The sequence below is a fragment of the Salvelinus fontinalis genome, unplaced genomic scaffold (assembly GCF_029448725.1).
Source record: "Salvelinus fontinalis isolate EN_2023a unplaced genomic scaffold, ASM2944872v1 scaffold_0039, whole genome shotgun sequence".
Classification (NCBI taxonomy): domain Eukaryota; kingdom Metazoa; phylum Chordata; class Actinopteri; order Salmoniformes; family Salmonidae; genus Salvelinus; species Salvelinus fontinalis.
In genome coordinates, this window is record NW_026600248.1 from 248723 (window position 1) to 271142 (window position 22420).

The window sequence follows — 22420 nt, forward strand, 5'->3', positions numbered from 1 at the left end:
CTACAGGCTATGACCCACAGTATCACCTTCTACAGGCTATGACCCATAGTATCCCCTTCTACAGGCTATGACCCACAGTATCCCCTTCTACAGGCTATGACCCATAGTATCCCCTTCTACAGGCTATGACCCATAGTATCCCCTTCTACAGGCTATGACCCACAGTATCCCCTTCTACAGGCTATGACCCACAGTATCCCCTTCTACAGGCTATGACCCACAGTATCCCCTTCTACAGGCTATGACCCATAGTATCCCCTTCTACAGGCTATGACCCATAGTATCCCCTTCTACAGGCTATGACCCATAGTATCCCCTTCTACAGGCTATGACCCATAGATAGTATCCCTTTCTACAGGCTATGACCCATAGTATCCCCTTCTACAGGCCCATAGTATCCCCTTCTACAGGCTATGACCCATAGTATCCCCTTCTACAGGCTATGACCCACAGTATCCCCTTCTACAGGCTATGACCCACAGATAGTATCCCCTTCTACAGGCTATGACCCATAGTATCCCCTTCTACAGGCTATGACCCATAGTATCCCCTTCTACAGGCTATGACCCATAGTATCCCCTTCTACAGGCTATGACCCATAGTATCCCCTTCTACAGGCTATGACCCACAGTATCCCCTTCTACAGGCTATGACCCATAGTATCCCCTTCTACAGGCTATGACCCACAGTATCCCCTTCTACAGGCTATGACCCACAGTATCCCCTTCTACAGGCTATGACCCACAGTATCCCCTTCTACAGGCTATGACCCATAGTATCCCCTTCTACAGGCTATGACCCATAGATAGTATCCCCGTCTACAGGCTATGACCCATAGTATCCCCTTCTACAGGCTATGACCCATAGATAGTATCCCCTTCTACAGGCCATGACCTACAGTATCCCCTTCTACAGGCTATGACCCACAGTATCACCTTCTACAGGCTATGACCCATAGATAGTATCCCCTTCTACAGGCTATGACCCATAGTATCCCCTTCTACAGGCTATGACCCATAGTATCCCCTTCTACAGGCCCATAGTATCCCCTTCTACAGGCTATGACCCACAGTCTCCCCTTCTACAGGCTATGACCCACAGTATCCCCTTCTACAGGCTATGACCCATAGTATCCCCTTCTACAGGCTATGACCCATAGTATCCCCTTCTACAGGCTATGACCCATAGTATCCCCTTCTACAGGCTATGACCCATAGTATCCCCTTCTACAGGCTATGACCCATAGTATCCCCTTCTACAGGCTATGACCCATAGTATCCCCTTCTACAGGCTATGACCCATAGTATCCCCTTCTACAGGCTATGACCCATAGTAACCCCTTCTACAGGCTATGACCCATAGTATCCCCTTCTACAGGCTATGACCCATAGTATCCCCTTCTACAGGCTATGACCCATAGTATCCCCTTCTACAGGCTATGACCCATAGTATCCCCTTCTACAGGCTATGACCCATAGTATCCCCTTCTACAGGCTATGACCCATAGTATCCCCTTCTACAGGCTATGACCCATAGTATCCCCTTCTACAGGCTATGACCCACAGTATCCCCTTCTACAGGCTATGACCCATAGTATCCCCTTCTACAGGCTATGACCCATAGTATCCCCTTCTACAGGCTATGACCCATAGTATCCCCTTCTACAGGCTATGACCCATAGTACCCCCTTCTACAGGCTATGACCCACAGTATCCCCTTCTACAGGCTATGACCCATAGTATCCCCTTCTACAGGCTATGACCCATAGTACCCCCTTCTACAGGCTATGACCCACAGTATCCCCTTCTACAGGCTATGACCCATAGTAACCCCTTCTACAGGCTATGACCCATAGATAGTGTCCCCTTCTACAGGCTATGACCCATAGTATCCCCTTCTACAGGCTATGACCCATAGTAACCCCTTCTACAGGCTATGACCCACAGTATCCCCTTCTACAGGCTATGACCCATAGATAGTATCCCCTTCTACAGGCTATGACCCACAGTATCCCCTTCTACAGGCTATGACCCATAGATAGTATCCCCTTCTACAGGCTATGACCCGTAGTATCCCCTTCTACAGGCTATGACCCATAGTATCCCCTTCTACAGGCTATGACCCATAGTATCCCCTTCTACAGGCTATGACCCATAGATAGGATCCCCTTCTACAGGCTATGACCCATAGTATCCCCTTCTACAGGCTATGACCCATAGTATCCCCTTCTACAGGCTATGACCCATAGTATCCCCTTCTACAGGCTATGACCCACAGTCTCCCCTTCTACAGGCTATGACCCATAGTATCCCCTTCTACAGGCTATGACCCATAGTATCCCCTTCTACAGGCTATGACCCACAGTCTCCCCTTCTACAGGCTATGACCCATAGTATCCCCTTCTACAGGCTATGACCCATAGTATCCCCTTCTACAGGCTATGACCCATAGTATCCCCTTCTACAGGCTATGACCCATAGTATCCCCTTCTACAGGCTATGACCCATAGTATCCCCTTCTACAGGCTATGACCCATAGTATCCCCTTCTACAGGCTATGACCCATAGTATCCCCTTCTACAGGCTATGACCCATGACCCATAGTATCCCCTTCTACAGGCTATGACCCATAGTATCCCCTTCTACAGGCTATGACCCATAGTATCCCCTTCTACAGGCTATGACCCATAGTATCCCCTTCTACAGGCTATGACCCATAGTATCCCCTTCTACAGGCTATGACCCATAGTATCCCCTTCTACAGGCTATGACCCACAGTATCCCCTTCTACAGGCTATGACCCATAGTATCCCCTTCTACAGGCTATGACCCATAGTATCCCCTTCTACAGGCTATGACCCATAGTAACCCCTTCTACAGGCTATGACCCATAGATAGTGTCCCCTTCTACAGGCTATGACCCATAGTATCCCCTTCTACAGGCTATGACCCATAGTAACCCCTTCTACAGGCTATGACCCACAGTATCCCCTTCTACAGGCTATGACCCATAGATAGTATCCCCTTCTACAGGCTATGACCCACAGTATCCCCTTCTACAGGCTATGACCCATAGATAGTATCCCCTTCTACAGGCTATGACCCATAGTATCCCCTTCTACAGGCTATGACCCATAGTATCCCCTTCTACAGGCTATGACCCATAGTATCCCCTTCTACAGGCTATGACCCATAGATAGGATCCCCTTCTACAGGCTATGACCCATAGTATCCCCTTCTACAGGCTATGACCCATAGTATCCCCTTCTACAGGCTATGACCCATAGTATCCCCTTCTACAGGCTATGACCCACAGTCTCCCCTTCTACAGGCTATGACCCATAGTCTCCCCTTCTACAGGCTATGACCCATAGTATCCCCTTCTACAGGCTATGACCCACAGTCTCCCCTTCTACAGGCTATGACCCATAGTATCCCCTTCTACAGGCTATGACCCATAGTATCCCCTTCTACAGGCTATGACCCATAGTATCCCCTTCTACAGGCTATGACCCATAGTATCCCCTTCTACAGGCTATGACCCATAGTATCCCCTTCTACAGGCTATGACCCATAGTATCCCCTTCTACAGGCTATGACCCATAGTATCCCCTTCTACAGGCTATGACCCATGACCCATAGTATCCCCTTCTACAGGCTATGACCCATAGTATCCCCTTCTACAGGCTATGACCCATAGTATCCCCTTCTACAGGCTATGACCCATAGTATCCCCTTCTACAGGCTATGACCCATAGTATCCCCTTCTACAGGCTATGACCCATAGTATCCCCTTCTACAGGCTATGACCCACAGTATCCCCTTCTACAGGCTATGACCCATAGTATCCCCTTCTACAGGCTATGACCCATAGTATCCCCTTCTACAGGCTATGACCCATAGTATCCCCTTCTACAGGCTATGACCCATAGTATCCCCTTCTACAGGCTATGACCCACAGTATCCCCTTCTACAGGCCCACAGTATCCCCTTCTACAGGCTATGACCCATAGTATCCCCTTCTACAGGCTATGACCCACAGTATCCCCTTCTACAGGCTATGACCCATAGTATCCCCTTCTACAGGCTATGACCCATAGTATCCCCTTCTACAGGCTATGACCCATAGTATCCCCTTCTACAGGCTATGACCCATAGTATCCCCTTCTACAGGCTATGACCCATAGTATCCCCTTCTACAGGCTATGACCCACAGTATCCCCTTCTACAGGCCCACAGTATCCCCTTCTACAGGCTATGACCCATAGTCTCCCCTTCTACAGGCTATGACCCATAGTATCCCCTTCTACAGGCTATGACCCACAGTATCCCCTTCTACAGGCTAAGACCCACAGATAGTATCCCCTTCTACAGGCCCATAGTATCCCCTTCTACAGGCTATGACCCATAGTATCCCCTTATACAGGCTATGACCCATAGTATCCCCTTCTACAGGCTATGACCCACAGTATCCCCTTCTACAGGCTATGACCCACAGTATCCCCTTCTACAGGCTATGACCCATAGTATCCCCTTCTACAGGCTATGACCCACAGTATCCCCTTCTACAGGCTATGACCCATAGTATCCCCTTCTACAGGCTATGACCCACAGTATCCCCTTCTACAGGCTATGACCCATGACCCACAGTATCCCCTTCTACAGGCTATGACCCACAGTATCCCCTTCTACAGGCTATGACCCATAGTATCCCCTTCTACAGGCTATGACCCATAGTATCCCCTTCTACAGGCTATGACCCACAGTATCCCCTTCTACAGGCTATGACCCACAGTATCCCCTTCTACAGGCTATGACCCATAGTATCCCCTTCTACAGGCTATGACCCATAGATAGTATCCCCGTCTACAGGCTATGACCCATAGTATCCCCTTCTACAGGCTATGACCCATAGATAGTATCCCCTTCTACAGGCTATGACCCACAGTATCCCCTTCTACAGGCTATGACCCATGACCCACAGTATCCCCTTCTACAGGCTATGACCCACAGTATCACCTTCTACAGGCTATGACCCATAGTATCCCCTTCTACAGGCTATGACCCACAGTATCCCCTTCTACAGGCTATGACCCATAGTATCCCCTTCTACAGGCTATGACCCATAGTATCCCCTTCTACAGGCTATGACCCACAGTATCCCCTTCTACAGGCTATGACCCATAGTATCCCCTTCTACAGGCTATGACCCACAGTATCCCCTTCTACAGGCCCACAGTATCCCCTTCTACAGGCTATGACCCATAGTATCCCCTTCTACAGGCTATGACCCACAGTATCCCCTTCTACAGGCTATGACCCATAGTATCCCCTTCTACAGGCTATGACCCATAGTATCCCCTTCTACAGGCTATGACCCATAGTATCCCCTTCTACAGGCTATGACCCATAGTATCCCCTTCTACAGGCTATGACCCATAGTATCCCCTTCTACAGGCTATGACCCACAGTATCCCCTTCTACAGGCCCACAGTATCCCCTTCTACAGGCTATGACCCATAGTCTCCCCTTCTACAGGCTATGACCCATAGTATCCCCTTCTACAGGCTATGACCCACAGTATCCCCTTCTACAGGCTAAGACCCACAGATAGTATCCCCTTCTACAGGCCCATAGTATCCCCTTCTACAGGCTATGACCCATAGTATCCCCTTATACAGGCTATGACCCATAGTATCCCCTTCTACAGGCTATGACCCACAGTATCCCCTTCTACAGGCTATGACCCACAGTATCCCCTTCTACAGGCTATGACCCATAGTATCCCCTTCTACAGGCTATGACCCACAGTATCCCCTTCTACAGGCTATGACCCATAGTATCCCCTTCTACAGGCTATGACCCACAGTATCCCCTTCTACAGGCTATGACCCATGACCCACAGTATCCCCTTCTACAGGCTATGACCCACAGTATCCCCTTCTACAGGCTATGACCCATAGTATCCCCTTCTACAGGCTATGACCCATAGTATCCCCTTCTACAGGCTATGACCCACAGTATCCCCTTCTACAGGCTATGACCCACAGTATCCCCTTCTACAGGCTATGACCCATAGTATCCCCTTCTACAGGCTATGACCCATAGATAGTATCCCCGTCTACAGGCTATGACCCATAGTATCCCCTTCTACAGGCTATGACCCATAGATAGTATCCCCTTCTACAGGCTATGACCCACAGTATCCCCTTCTACAGGCTATGACCCATGACCCACAGTATCCCCTTCTACAGGCTATGACCCACAGTATCACCTTCTACAGGCTATGACCCATAGTATCCCCTTCTACAGGCTATGACCCACAGTATCCCCTTCTACAGGCTATGACCCATAGTATCCCCTTCTACAGGCTATGACCCATAGTATCCCCTTCTACAGGCTATGACCCACAGTATCCCCTTCTACAGGCTATGACCCACAGTATCCCCTTCTACAGGCTATGACCCACAGTATCCCCTTCTACAGGCTATGACCCATAGTATCCCCTTCTACAGGCTATGACCCATAGTATCCCCTTCTACAGGCTATGACCCATAGTATCCCCTTCTACAGGCTATGACCCATAGATAGTATCCCTTTCTACAGGCTATGACCCATAGTATCCCCTTCTACAGGCCCATAGTATCCCCTTCTACAGGCTATGACCCATAGTATCCCCTTCTACAGGCTATGACCCACAGTATCCCCTTCTACAGGCTATGACCCACAGATAGTATCCCCTTCTACAGGCTATGACCCATAGTATCCCCTTCTACAGGCTATGACCCATAGTATCCCCTTCTACAGGCTATGACCCATAGTATCCCCTTCTACAGGCTATGACCCATAGTATCCCCTTCTACAGGCTATGACCCACAGTATCCCCTTCTACAGGCTATGACCCATAGTATCCCCTTCTACAGGCTATGACCCACAGTATCCCCTTCTACAGGCTATGACCCACAGTATCCCCTTCTACAGGCTATGACCCACAGTATCCCCTTCTACAGGCTATGACCCATAGTATCCCCTTCTACAGGCTATGACCCATAGATAGTATCCCCGTCTACAGGCTATGACCCATAGTATCCCCTTCTACAGGCTATGACCCATAGATAGTATCCCCTTCTACAGGCCATGACCCACAGTATCCCCTTCTACAGGCTATGACCCACAGTATCACCTTCTACAGGCTATGACCCATAGATAGTATCCCCTTCTACAGGCTATGACCCATAGTATCCCCTTCTACAGGCTATGACCCATAGTATCCCCTTCTACAGGCCCATAGTATCCCCTTCTACAGGCTATGACCCACAGTCTCCCCTTCTACAGGCTATGACCCACAGTATCCCCTTCTACAGGCTATGACCCATAGTATCCCCTTCTACAGGCTATGACCCATAGTATCCCCTTCTACAGGCTATGACCCATAGTATCCCCTTCTACAGGCTATGACCCATAGTATCCCCTTCTACAGGCTATGACCCATAGTATCCCCTTCTACAGGCTATGACCCATAGTATCCCCTTCTACAGGCTATGACCCATAGTATCCCCTTCTACAGGCTATGACCCATAGTAACCCCTTCTACAGGCTATGACCCATAGTATCCCCTTCTACAGGCTATGACCCATAGTATCCCCTTCTACAGGCTATGACCCATAGTATCCCCTTCTACAGGCTATGACCCATAGTATCCCCTTCTACAGGCTATGACCCATAGTATCCCCTTCTACAGGCTATGACCCATAGTATCCCCTTCTACAGGCTATGACCCACAGTATCCCCTTCTACAGGCTATGACCCACAGTATCCCCTTCTACAGGCTATGACCCATAGTATCCCCTTCTACAGGCTATGACCCATAGTATCCCCTTCTACAGGCTATGACCCATAGTATCCCCTTCTACAGGCTATGACCCATAGTACCCCCTTCTACAGGCTATGACCCACAGTATCCCCTTCTACAGGCTATGACCCATAGTTACCCCTTCTACAGGCTATGACCCATAGTACCCCCTTCTACAGGCTATGACCCACAGTATCCCCTTCTACAGGCTATGACCCATAGTAACCCCTTCTACAGGCTATGACCCATAGATAGTGTCCCCTTCTACAGGCTATGACCCATAGTATCCCCTTCTACAGGCTATGACCCATAGTAACCCCTTCTACAGGCTATGACCCACAGTATCCCCTTCTACAGGCTATGACCCATAGATAGTATCCCCTTCTACAGGCTATGACCCACAGTATCCCCTTCTACAGGCTATGACCCATAGATAGTATCCCCTTCTACAGGCTATGACCCGTAGTATCACCTTCTACAGGCTATGACCCATAGTATCCCCTTCTACAGGCTATGACCCATAGTATCCCCTTCTACAGGCTATGACCCATAGATAGGATCCCCTTCTACAGGCTATGACCCATAGTATCCCCTTCTACAGGCTATGACCCATAGTATCCCCTTCTACAGGCTATGACCCATAGTATCCCCTTCTACAGGCTATGACCCACAGTCTCCCCTTCTACAGGGTATGACCCATAGTCTCCCCTTCTACAGGCTATGACCCATAGCATCCCCTTCTACAGGCTATGACCCACAGTCTCCCCTTCTACAGGCTATGACCCATAGTATCCCCTTCTACAGGCTATGACCCATAGTATCCCCTTCTACAGGCTATGACCCATAGTATCCCCTTCTACAGGCTATGACCCATAGTATCCCCTTCTACAGGCTATGACCCATAGTATCCCCTTCTACAGGCTATGACCCATAGTATCCCCTTCTACAGGCTATGACCCATAGTATCCCCTTCTACAGGCTATGACCCATGACCCATAGTATCCCCTTCTACAGGCTATGACCCATAGTATCCCCTTCTACAGGCTATGACCCATAGTATCCCCTTCTACAGGCTATGACCCATAGTATCCCCTTCTACAGGCTATGACCCATAGTATCCCCTTCTACAGGCTATGACCCATAGTATCCCCTTCTACAGGCTATGACCCACAGTATCCCCTTCTACAGGCTATGACCCATAGTATCCCCTTCTACAGGCTATGACCCATAGTATCCCCTTCTACAGGCTATGACCCATAGTATCCCCTTCTACAGGCTATGACCCATAGTATCCCCTTCTACAGGCTATGACCCACAGTATCACCTTCTACAGGCCCACAGTATCCCCTTCTACAGGCTATGACCCATAGTATCCCCTTCTACAGGCTATGACCCACAGTATCCCCTTCTACAGGCTATGACCCATAGTATCCCCTTCTACAGGCTATGACCCATAGTATCCCCTTCTACAGGCTATGACCCATAGTATCCCCTTCTACAGGCTATGACCCATAGTATCCCCTTCTACAGGCTATGACCCATAGTATCCCCTTCTACAGGCTATGACCCACAGTATCCCCTTCTACAGGCCCACAGTATCCCCTTCTACAGGCTATGACCCATAGTATCCCCTTCTACAGGCTATGACCCACAGTATCCCCTTCTACAGGCTATGACCCATAGTCAATACCACTACATTAAGTGTGTGTGATGGAGTAGGGGGTAAATAGCTAGCTAAGGACTTGAGGTGGGGGGGGGGGGTGGAATCTGAGGGTCAGGATGGGACAGACTACAAAGACTGTTTGTGTGGAGAAAAGGAGAGCGGAGAGGAAAGGAGAGGAGGAGAGGAAAGGAGAGAGGAGAGGAAAGGAGAGGAGGAGAGGAGGAGACGAAAGGAGAGGAAAGGAGAGCGGAGAGGAAAGGAGAGGAGGAGAGGAAAGGAGAGAGGAGAGGAAAGGAGAGGAGGAGAAGGGAGAGGAAAGGAGAGCGGAGAGGAAAGGAGAGGAAATGAGAGGAGGAGAGGAGGAGAAGAAAGGAGAGGAAAGGAGAGAGGAGAGGAAAGGAGAGGAGGAGAGGAGGAGAAGAAAGGAGAGCTGGCAGGAAAGGAGAGCAGAAAGGAAAGGAGAGGAGGAGAGTAGGAGAGGAGGAGAGGAGGAGAAGAAAGGAGAGGAAATGAGAGGAGGAGAGGAAAGGAGAGGAGGGGAGGAGGAGAAGAAAGGAGAGGAAAGGAGAGGAGGAGAGGAAAGGAGAGGAAAGGAGAGGAGGAGAGGAAAGGAGAGGAGGGGAGGAGGAGAAGAAAGGAGAGGAAAGGAGAGGAAAGGAGAGCGGAGAGGAAAGGAGAGGAAAGGAGAGGAAAGGAGAGTGGATAGGAAAGGAGAGCTGGGAGGAAAGGAGAGGGGAGAGGAAAGGAGAGCTGGGAGGAAAGGAGAGCGGAGAAGAAAGGAGAGGAAAGGAGAGCGGAGAGGAAAGGAGAGCGGAGAGGAAAGGAGAGTGGAGAGGAAAGGAGAGGAGGAGAGGAAAGGAGAGAGGAGAGGAAAGGAGCGAGGAGAGGAAAGGAGAGGAGGAGAGGAAAGAAGAGCGGAGAGGAAAGGAGCGAGGAGAGGATTTTTCTAGGATATCCGCTCCACTCCCTTCTATAGGATAACCGCTCCACTCCTTTTTATAGGATAACCGCTCCACTCCCTTCTATAGGATAACCGCTCCACTCCTTTCTATAGGATAACCGCTCCACTCCCTTTCTATAGGATAACCGCTCCACTCCTTTCTATAGGATAACCGCTCCACTCCCTTTCTATAGGATAACCGCTCCACTCCCTTCTATAGGATAACCGCTCCACTCCTTTCTATAGGATAACCGCTCCACTCCCTTTTATAGGATAACCGCTCCACTCCCTTTTATAGGATAACCGCTCCACTCCTTTCTATAGGATAACCGCTCCACTCCCTTCTATAGGATAACCGCTCCACTCCTTTCTATAGGATAACCGCTCCACTCCCTTCTATAGGATAACCGCTCCACTCCTTTCTATAGGATAACCGCTCCACTCCTTTCTATAGGATAACCGCTCCACTCCCTTCTATAGGATAACCGCTCCACTCCTTTCTATAGGATAACCGCTCCACTCCCTTCTATAGGATAACCGCTCCACTCCCTTCTATAGGATAACCGCTCCACTCCCTTCTATAGGATAACCGCTCCACTCCTTTCTATAGGATAACCGCTCCACTCCTTTCTATAGGATAACCGCTCCACTCCCTTTTATAGGATAACCGCTCCACTCCCTTCTATAGGATAACCGCTCCACTCCCTTTCTATAGGATAACCGCTCCACTCCTTTCTATAGGATACCGCTCCACTCCCTTCTATAGGATAACCGCTCCACTCCCTTCTATAGGATAACCGCTCCACTCCCTTCTATAGGATAACCGCTCCACTCCCTTCTATAGGATACCGCTCCACTCCCTTCTATAGGATAACCGCTCCACTCCCTTCTATAGGATAACCGCTCCACTCCCTTTTATAGGATAACCGCTCCACTCCCTTTCTATAGGATACCGCTCCACTCCCTTCTATAGGATAACCGCTCCACTCCTTTCTATAGGATAACCGCTCCACTCCTTTTTATAGGATAACCGCTCCACTACCTTTTATAGGATAACCGCTCCACTCCCTTTTATAGGATAACCGCTCCACTCCCCTTCTATAGGATAACCGCTCCACTCCCTTTTATAGGATAACCGCTCCACTCCCTTTTATAGGATAACCGCTCCACTCCTTTCTATAGGATAACCGCTCCACTCCCTTTTATAGGATAACCGCTCCACTCCCCTTTTATAGGATAACCGCTCCACTCCCTTTTATAGGATAACCGCTCCACTCCTTTCTATAGGATAACCGCTCCACTCCCTTTTATAGGATAACCGCTCCACTCCCCTTTTATAGGATAACCGCTCCACTCCTTTTTATAGGATAACCGCTCCACTCCCTTCTATAGGATACCGCTCCACTCCCTTCTATAGGATAACCGCTCCACTCCCTTTCTATAGGATACCGCTCCACTCCCTTCTATAGGATAACCGCTCCACTCCTTTCTATAGGATAACCGCTCCACTCCTTTCTATAGGATAACCGCTCCACTCCCTTCTATAGGATAACCGCTCCACTCCCTTCTATAGGATAACCGCTCCACTCCCTTTCTATAGGATACCGCTCCACTCCCTTTTATAGGATAACCGCTCCACTCCCTTCTATAGGATAACCGCTCCACTACCCTTTATAGGATAACCGCTCCACTCCCTTTTATAGGATAACCGCTCCACTCCCTTTTATAGGATAACCGCTCCACTCCCTTTTATAGGATAACCGCTCCACTCCCTTTCTATAGGATAACCGCTCCACTCCCTTCTATAGGATAACCGCTCCACTCCCTTTTATAGGATAACCGCTCCACTCCCTTTCTATAGGATAACCGCTCCACTCCCTTTTATAGGATAACCGCTCCACTCCCCTTTTATAGGATAACCGCTCCACTCCCTTTTATAGGATAACCGCTCCACTCCCTTCTATAGGATAACCGCTCCACTCCCTTCTATAGGATAACCGCTCCACTCCTTACTTTGTTCGTGCGTGAGGCTGCATATGTGAGTGTGTGTGCGTGTGCACGTGTGTTGTGCGTGTGCATGTGTGTGACTCACCCCTGTCCCAGCTGTCTGCACACCACTGTAGCGTCCTGGTCTCCCCAGTCATCACTACAGACAGACCCCCAGACCCCCTGAAGATACACCTCCACCCTGCCATCCAGCTTAGAGCGGCCGCCCTGCAGGCGCACTGACCCTGGACGAGACACACACACACCGTTTAGATCATTTTACACTGAGGGAGAGAGAAAGAGAGAGAGAGCGAGAGAGCGAGAGAGCGAGAGAGCGAGAGAGCGAGAGAGCGAGAGAGAGAGAGACACAGACACACAGACACACAGACACACACTCACACAAACACACACACACACACACACACACACACACACACACACACACACACACACACACACACACACACACACACACACACACACACACACACACACACACACACACACACACACACACACACACACACACACACACACACATACACACAGAATAGCACCCGGTCCACACCTAATGACTGACAGCTTATCTATCTTGGTAGAGTCTCCCCCTATTGACTGACAGCTTGTCTATCTTGGTAGAGTCTCCCCCTAATGACTGACAGCTTGTCTATCTTGGTAGAGTCTCCCCCTAATGACTGGCAGCTTGTCTATCTTGGTAGAGTCTCCCTCTAATGACTGACAGCTTGTCTATCTTGGTAGAGTCTCCCCCTAATGACTGGCAGCTTGTCTATCTTGGTAGAGTCTCCCCCTAATGACTGGCAGCTTGTCTATCTTGGTAGAGTCTCCCCCTAATGATTGACAGCTTGTCTATCTTGGTAGAGTCTCCCCCTAATGACTGACAGCTTGTCTATCTTGGTAGAGTCTCCCCCTAATGACTGACAGCTTGTCTATCTTGGTAGAGTCTCCCCCTAATGACTGGCAGCTTGTCTATCTTGGTAGAGTCTCCCCCTAATGACTGACAGCTTGTCTATCTTGGTAGAGTCTCCCCCTAATGACTGACAGCTTGTCTATCTTGGTAGAGTCTCCCCCTAATGACTGGCAGCTTGTCTATCTTGGTAGAGTCTCCGCCTAATGACTGGCAGCTTGTGTATCTTGGTAGAGTCTCCCTCTAATGACTGACAGCTTGTCTATCTTGGTAGAGTCTCACTCTAATGAGTGGCAGCTTGTCTATCTTGGCAGAGTCTCCCCCTAATGACTGACAGCTTGTCTATCTTGGTAGAGTCTCCCTCTAATGACTGGCAGCTTGTCTATCTTGGTAGAGTCTCCCACTAATGACTGGCAGCTTGTCTATCTTGGTAGAGTCTCCCTCTAATGACTGACAGCTTGTCTATCTTGGTAGAGTCTCCCTCTAATGACTGACAGCTTGTCTATCTTGGTAGAGTCTCCCTCTAATGACTGGCAGCTTGTCTATCTTGGTAGAGTCTCCCCCTAATGACTGGCAGCTTGTCTATCTTGGTAGAGTCTCCCCCTAATGACTGACAGCTTGTCTATCTTGGTAGAGTTTCCCCCTAATGACTGGCAGCTTGTCTATCTTGGTAGAGTCTCCCCCTAATGACTGGCAGCTTGTCTATCTTGTTAGAGTCTCCCCTTAATGACTGGCAGCTTGTCTATCTTGGTAGAGTCTCCCCATAATGACTGGCAGCTTGTCTATCTTGTTAGAGTCTCCCCCTAATGACTGACAGCTTGTCTATCTTGTTAGAGTCTCCCCCTAATGACTGGCAGCTTGTCTATCTTGGTAGAGTCTCCCCCTAATGACTGACAGCTTGTCTATCTTGGTAGAGTCTCCCTCTAATGACTGGCAGCTTGTCTATCTTGGTAGAGTCTCCCCCTAATGACTGGCAGCTTGTCTATCTTGGTAGAGTCTCCCTCTAATGACTGACAGCTTGTCTATCTTGGTAGAGTCTCCCTCTAATGACTGGCAGCTTGTCTATCTTGGTAGAGTCTCCCTCTAATGACTGACAGCTTGTCTATCTTGTTAGAGTCTCCCCCTAATGACTGACAGCTTGTCTATCTTGTTAGAGTCTCCCCCTAATGACTGGCAGCTTGTCTATCTTGGTAGAGTCTCCCCCTAATGATTGACAGCTTGTCTATCTTGGTATAGTCTCCCCCTAATGACTGACAGCTTGTCTATCTTGGTAGAGTCTCCCCCTAATGACTGACAGCTTGTCTATCTTGGTAGAGTCTCCCCCTAATGCCTGGCAGTTTGTCTATCTTGGTAGAGTCTCCCCCTAATAACTGGCAGCTTGTCTATCTTGGTAGAGTCTCCCCCTAATGACTGACAGCTTGTCTATCTTGGTAGAGTCTCCCCCTAATGACTGACAGCTTGTCTATCTTGGTAGAGTCTCCCCCTAATGACTGACAGCTTGTCTATCTTGGTAGAGTCTCCCCCTAATGACTGGCAGCTTGTCTATCTTGGTAGAGTCTCCCCCTAATGACTGGCAGCTTGTCTATCTTGGTAGAGTCTCCCTCTAATGACTGACAGCTTGTCTATCTTGGTAGAGTCTCCCTCTAATGACTGACAGCTTGTCTATCTTGGTAGAGTCTCCCCCTAATGACTGGCAGCTTGTCTATCTTGGTAGAGTCTCCCTCTAATGACTGACAGCTTGTCTATCTTGGTAGAGTCTCCCCCTAATGACTGGCAGCTTGTCTATCTTGGTAGAGTCTCCCCCTAATGACTGACAGCTTGTCTATCTTGGTAGAGTCTCCCCCTAATGACTGACAGCTTGTCTATCTTGGTAGAGTCTCCCTCTAATGACTGACAGCTTGTCTATCTTGGTAGAGTCTCCCTCTAATGACTGACAGCTTGTCTATCTTGGTAGAGTCTCCCCCTAATGACTGGCAGCTTGTCTATCTTGGTAGAGTCTCCCTCTAATGACTGACAGCTTGTCTATCTTGGTAGAGTCTCCCCCTAATGACTGGCAGCTTGTCTATCTTGGTAGAGTCTCCCTCTAATGACTGACAGCTTGTCTATCTTGGTAGAGTCTCCCCCTAATGACTGACAGCTTGTCTATCTTGGTAGAGTCTCCCCCTAATGACTGACAGCTTGTCTATCTTGGTAGAGTCTCCCCCTAATGACTGGCAGCTTGTCTATCTTGGTAGAGTCTCCCTCTAATGACTGGCAGCTTGTCTATCTTGGTAGAGTCTCCCTCTAATGACTGGCAGCTTGTCTATCTTGGTAGAGTCTCCCCCTAATGACTGACAGCTTGTCTATCTTGGTAGAGTCTCCCCCTAATGACTGACAGCTTGTCTATCTTGGTAGAGTCTCCCTCTAATGACTGACAGCTTGTCTATCTTGGTAGAGTCTCCCCCTAATGCCTGGCAGTTTGTCTATCTTGGTAGAGTCTCCCCCTAATAACTGACAGCTTGTCTATCTTGGTACATTTTAACATTAAAACGTTTCTTAGTCTAGCCACCAACCAGACACATACCTCAATATTAATGAGATGCTTCCATCTGCTGAGACATGCCCTGCTGTTGCCACACACACACACACACACACACACACACACACACACACACCCCTCTCTCTCCTTCCTGCACCTTGTTTACAGTCGCAGTAGCCCCAGTCGGTTCTGCCGCGGATGTTCCTAAAGAAACACCAGGGTCTGATCCTGTTGTCCGGGTTCCGACAGCGGTTATGTTCCCCCAGGCCTCTACCCGGATAACGCTCCTCAAACCCCGCTACCTCGCTCCACCTCATACACACCGCACCGGACTCCGTCACGTCCACAGCCCCTTGGTAGAACCCGTCTCTCCCGCGGCTCTGGATACAGTCGGTAAACGGTAGAATGAAGGAAGGAGAGGGAACGACGTCGGAGGAGGACAGTGAGTAGGAGGAGGAGGTGAAAACAACGACCAGCGTAACGACTGAGAGGAGAGCAGAGTCCATGATGTTGTCGTAGAGTAACATTTGTTTTCTCGGTTCAGCCTTTCTGTTCTCCGTCTCTCTACTCGCTCTCAAATGTAGTCCATAACCGAGAGAGAGAGAAAAACCACTAAACCGGTTCACGCCACGTCTTCCCAGAAACGCGCTCTCTTGATTCTGAACCTGTCTATATAGTGCGGGATAGGATCGAGCGGGACCGGGTGTGTTTGAGTGAGAGAATACCGCGCTAGAAAGGAGTTTTTAAAAGAGACGCGGATCAATGAACGAGACAGAGCGCGTGCCCCGAGCCCGGTAGTAAATGAGATTCCGAGTGACTCACGCGCTTGTGTGTTGCGTGTTTAATTTAGCCTTTCTTTAACAAGTCAGTTAAGAACAAATTATTATTTACAATGACAGCCTACCCGGCCAACCCCTATCCCGTTGGTTGTGATACAGCCTGGAATCAAACCAGGGTCTGTAGTGACGCCTCTAGCACTGAGATGTGTGTGTGTGTGTGAGTGTGTGAGTATGTGAGTGTGCGTGCGTGCGTGCGTGCGTGCGTCTGTCTGTCTGTCTGTCTGTCTGTCTGTCTGTCTGTGTGTGTCTCTGTGTGTGTGTGTGTGTGTGTGTGTGTGTGTGTGTGTGTGTGTGTGTGTGTGTGTGTGTGTGTAATAGCCCTATTGATGGGTCATAACAAGGTGGATGTATCCTACAGGGCTGTGACTATGATCATGACAATCAGAGAACAAACAAATAACATGAGAATAATAACAATAATAATAATAATAATGAATTGAATATAACAATATGTTAATTCACATTATACATCCCACACATTAACTACCTCTCGGCTCCTGGTTGAAGACTCGTCCTACATCGTAAAGAGCTGGGAGGCATGACTACCATTCAGTGTTTAATTGCTATATTGTATTTACTTCGCCACTACGGCCTATTTATTGCATTCACCTCCCTTGTCTCACCTCATTTGCACACACTGTATATAGACCTTTTTCTATTGTGTTATTGACTGTACATTTGTTTACTCCATGTGTAACTCTGTGTTGTTGTTTGTGTCGCACTGCTTTGCTTTATCTTGGCCAGGTCACAGTTGTAAATGAGAACTTGTTCTCAACTGGCCTAGCTGGTTAAATAAAGGGGAAATAAAAATGTCATTAATAAATAAAAACAGAACATAAACGGGCAACTGAGTTTCATTTGATGGCATAATAATTGTAACATAAATGTGTTTATAACACTTGCTACGGCATACGCTCTAGAATATTCTACGAATGAAAGAAAATTGAATATATTATTATAGCCTGCTATCCAGGCTGTATCACAACGGGATTGGGAGTCCCATAGGGCGGCGCACATTTGACCCGGCGTCGTCCGGGATCGGCCGGTGGTAGGCCGTCATTGTAAATAATAATTTGTTCTTAAATGACTTGCTTAGTTAAATAAAGTTTAAATATAAAAAATGTTTTAACAAATAAACAGAACCGGTTTAGTCTTCAATATTCTCCAGTTTCCTGGACCCACATTCTTTCTGATGCTGACTAAAAACATTTTCAATGTCAGTCAGAGAGAGGAGATATGACTGGGTTTATTGTGTCATTTTACATAGACAAACACAGAATCATATAACGTGGTCAAATCACCACGTTACACTAACACACAGAATCATATATGAGACGTCCCCTGTGGTCAAATCAACACGTTACAGTAGCGCACAGAATCATATGTGAGACAACAGCACCACCCTGTGGTCAAATCCGCACATTACACTAACACACAGAATCATATGTGAGACAACAGCACCACCCTGTGGTCAAATCCCCACATTACACTAACACACGGAATCACATGTGACACAACAGCACCCCCTGTGGTCAAATCCCCACATTACACTAACACACAGAATCATATGACACTGTGGTCAAAACCCCACATTACACTAACACACAGGATCATATGTGAGGCTAAATGATGATAAAAATATGTTTAATATTTTTTTAATACTTTTTCGTATTTTTGCAACCAACATTAATCAACATTATAGATGTCAAATGTCATTATAGGTCAATGTCTGGAAAATAAGAAAATATATGAAATCTGAATATACACTCAGTGGCCAGTTTTTTAGGTACACCACCCAGTTCACGAAAATGGTTCCCTCTTAGCGAGTCACGTGGCCATGGCTTGCTATATAAATCAGGCAGACAGGCATTGAGACTTTCTGGAGGGGGAGGGGGTCCGACTTGGTACTAGATGACCTAATAAACTGTCCACTTCATATGATTTTTAAACAAAACAATAAAAACAACAACAGAGACAATTTTAATCATTCTAATCATAATAATGATAATAATCACAGATAATCATAATAATCACAGATAATGATAATAATCACAGATAATGATAATAATCACAGATAATCATAATAATCACAGATAATGACAGATAATGACCAGCTTTACAATTTCATCACTAACAATTCATCACTCATCAACTTCCTAAACAGATTTTTGTAAGATTTCATTTTAATTTGTTCTCACTAACTGACTAGTTGATGTTGTAGTTGGTGTTGTAGTTGATGTTGTAGTTGATGTTGTAGTTGGTGTTGTAGTTGGTGTTGTAGGTGGTGTTGTAGGTGGTGTTGTAGTTGGTGTTGTAGGTGATGTTGTAGGTGGTGTTGTAGTTGATGTTGTAGTTGGTGTTGTAGGTGGTGTTGTAGTTGGTGTTGTAGGTGGTGTTGTAGTTGGTGTTGTAGGTGGTGTTGTAGGTGGTGTTGTAGTTGGTGTTGTAGTTGATGTTGTAGTTTACGTTGTAGGTGGTGTTGTAGGTGGTGTTGTAGGTGGTGTTGTAGTTGATGTTGTAGTTGGTGTTGTAGTTGGTGTTGTAGGTGGTGTTGTAGGTGGTGTTGTAGTTGATGTTGTAGGTGGTGTTGTAGTTGGTGTTGTAGTTGGTGTTGTAGGTGGTGTTGTAGGTGGTGTTGTAGTTGATGTTGTAGTTGATGTTGTAGTTGGTGTTGTAGGTGGTGTTGTAGGTGATGTTGTAGTTGGTGTTGTAGTTGATGTTGTAGTTGGTGTTGTAGGTGGTGTTGTAGTTGATGTTGTAGTTGGTGTTGTAGTTGATGTTGTAGTTGGTGTTGTAGGTGGTGTTGTAGGTGATGTTGTAGTTGGTGTTGTAGTTGATGTTGTAGTTGGTGTTGTAGGTGGTGTTGTAGTTGATGTTGTAGTTGGTGTTGTAGTTGATGTTGTAGTTGATGTTGTAGGTGATGTTGTAGGTGGTGTTGTAGTTGGTGTTGTAGGTGGTGTTGTAGGTGGTGTTGTAGGTGGTGTTGTAGTTGGTGTTGTAGTTGATGTTGTAGTTGATGTTGTAGGTGGTGTTGTAGGTGGTGTTGTAGGTGGTGTTGTAGGTGGTGTTGTAGGTGGTGTTGTAGTTGGTGTTGTAGGTGGTGTTGTAGTTGGTGTTGTAGTTGGTGTTGTAGTTGATGTTGTAGTTGATGTTGTAGTTGGTGTTGTAGTTGGTGTTGTAGGTGGTGTTGTAGTTGATGTTGTAGTTGATGTTGTAGGTGGTGTTGTAGGTGGTGTTGTAGGTGGTGTTGTAGGTGATGTTGTAGTTGGTGTTGTAGTTGGTGTTGTAGTTGATGTTGTAGTTGATGTTGTAGGTGGTGTTGTAGGTGGTGTTGTAGTTGGTGTTGTAGGTGGTGTTGTAGTTGGTGTTGTAGTTGATGTTGTAGGTGGTGTTGTAGTTGGTGTTGTAGGTGGTGTTGTAGGTGGTGTTGTAGGTGGTGTTGTAGGTGGTGTTGTAGTTGGTGTTGTAGTTGATGTTGTAGTTGATGTTGTAGGTGGTGTTGTAGGTGGTGTTGTAGGTGGTGTTGTAGGTGGTGTTGTAGGTGGTGTTGTAGTTGGTGTTGTAGGTGGTGTTGTAGTTGGTGTTGTAGGTGGTGTTGTAGGTGGTGTTGTAGGTGGTGTTGTAGGTGGTGTTGTAGGTGGTGTTGTAGTTGGTGTTGTAGGTGGTGTTGTAGGTGGTGTTGTAGGTGGTGTTGTAGTTGGTGTTGTAGGTGGTGTTGTAGGTGGTGTTGTAGGTGGTGTTGTAGGTGGTGTTGTAGTTGGTGTTGTAGGTGGTGTTGTAGGTGGTGTTGTAGGTGGTGTTGTAGTTGGTGTTGTAGTTGGCGTTGTAGGTGGTGTTGTAGTTGATGTTGTAGGTGGTGTTGTAGGTGGTGTTGTAGTTGATGTTGTAGTTGATGTTGTAGTTGGTGTTGTAGTTGATGTTGTAGTTGATGTTGTAGTTGGTGTTGTAGTTTACGTTGTAGGTGGTGTTGTAGGTGGTGTTGTAGGTGGTGTTGTAGTTGGTGTTGTAGGTGGTGTTGTAGGTGGTGTTGTAGTTGGTGTTGTAGTTGGTGTTGTAGTTGGTGTTGTAGTTTACGTTGTAGTTGATGTTGTAGTTGATGTTGTAGTTGATGTTGTAGTTGGTGTTGTAGTTGATGTTGTAGTTGATGTTGTAGTTGGTGTTGTAGTTGATGTTGTAGTTGATGTTGTAGGTGGTGTTGTAGTTGGTGTTGTAGGTGGTGTTGTAGGTGATGTTGTAGGTGGTGTTGTAGGTGATGTTGTAGTTGATGTTGTAGGTGGTGTTGTAGTTGGTGTTGTAGTTGATGTTGTAGTTGATGTTGTAGTTGGTGTTGTAGTTGATGTTGTAGTTGATGTTGTAGGTGGTGTTGTAGGTGGTGTTGTAGTTGGTGTTGTAGGTGGTGTTGTAGGTGATGTTGTAGTTGGTGTTGTAGGTGGTGTTGTAGTTGGTGTTGTAGTTGATGTTGTAGTTGATGTTGTAGTTGGTGTTGTAGTTGGTGTTGTAGTTGATGTTGTAGGTGGTGTTGTAGTTGGTGTTGTAGTTGGTGTTGTAGTTGGTGTTGTAGTTGATGTTGTAGTTGGTGTTGTAGTTGGTGTTGTAGTTGATGTTGTAGTTGGTGTTGTAGTTGGTGTTGTAGTTGATGTTGTAGTTTACGTTGTAGGTGGTGTTGTAGGTGGTGTTGTAGGTGGTGTTGTAGTTGGTGTTGTAGTTGATGTTGTAGTTGATGTTGTAGGTGGTGTTGTAGGTGGTGTTGTAGGTGGTGTTGTAGGTGGTGTTGTAGGTGGTGTTGTAGGTGGTGTTGTAGGTGGTGTTGTAGTTGGTGTTGTAGTTGGTGTTGTAGTTGATGTTGTAGGTGGTGTTGTAGTTGATGTTGTAGTTGGTGTTGTAGTTGGTGTTGTAGTTGATGTTGTAGGTGGTGTTGTAGGTGGTGTTGTAGTTGGTGTTGTAGTTGGTGTTGTAGTTGATGTTGTAGGTGGTGTTGTAGTTGATGTTGTAGTTGATGTTGTAGGTGGTGTTGTAGGTGATGTTGTAGTTGATGTTGTAGTTGGTGTTGTAGGTGGTGTTGTAGGTGATGTTGTAGTTGGTGTTGTAGGTGATGTTGTAGGTGGTGTTGTAGTTGGTGTTGTAGGTGGTGTTGTAGGTGATGTTGTAGTTGGTGTTGTAGTTGGTGTTGTAGTTGATGTTGTAGTTGATGTTGTAGGTGGTGTTGTAGGTGGTGTTGTAGTTGATGTTGTAGGTGGTGTTGTAGGTGATGTTGTAGTTGGTGTTGTAGGTGGTGTTGTAGGTGGTGTTGTAGTTGATGTTGTAGTTGGTGTTGTTGTTGGTGTTGTAGTTGATGTTGTAGTTGATGTTGTAGGTGGTGTTGTAGGTGATGTTGTAGGTGGTGTTGTAGGTGGTGTTGTAGTTGATGTTGTAGTTGGTGTTGTAGGTGGTGTTGTAGTTGGTGTTGTAGTTGATGTTGTAGGTGGTGTTGTAGGTGGTGTTGTAGTTGGTGTTGTAGGTGGTGTTGTAGTTGGTGTTGTAGGTGGTGTTGTAGTTGATGTTGTAGGTGGTGTTGTAGTTGATGTTGTAGGTGGTGTTGTAGGTGATGTTGTAGTTGGTGTTGTAGGTGGTGTTGTAGTTGATGTTGTAGGTGGTGTTGTAGGTGGTGTTGTAGTTGGTGTTGTAGTTGGTGTTGTAGGTGGTGTTGTAGTTGGTGTTG

At 47.2% G+C, this 22420-nt stretch overlaps 1 protein-coding gene across 1 annotated transcript in view; it reads right to left on the reverse strand.

Annotated features, from left to right (window-relative positions):
* LOC129842414 (neurotrypsin-like) overlaps window positions 1-16674 on the reverse strand; it is a 79684-nt gene extending 63010 nt beyond the window's left edge. Inside the window, exons 1-2 of the mRNA XM_055910969.1 lie at window positions 16041-16674; window positions 12547-12685 (exon numbers count right to left, since the gene is read on the reverse strand). Coding sequence (XP_055766944.1) covers window positions 12547-12685; window positions 16041-16410 — 509 coding nt within the window. The 5' untranslated portion in view covers window positions 16411-16674. The remainder of the gene's footprint in view (window positions 1-12546; window positions 12686-16040) is intronic.
* Window positions 16675-22420: the final 5746 nt, after the last annotated feature.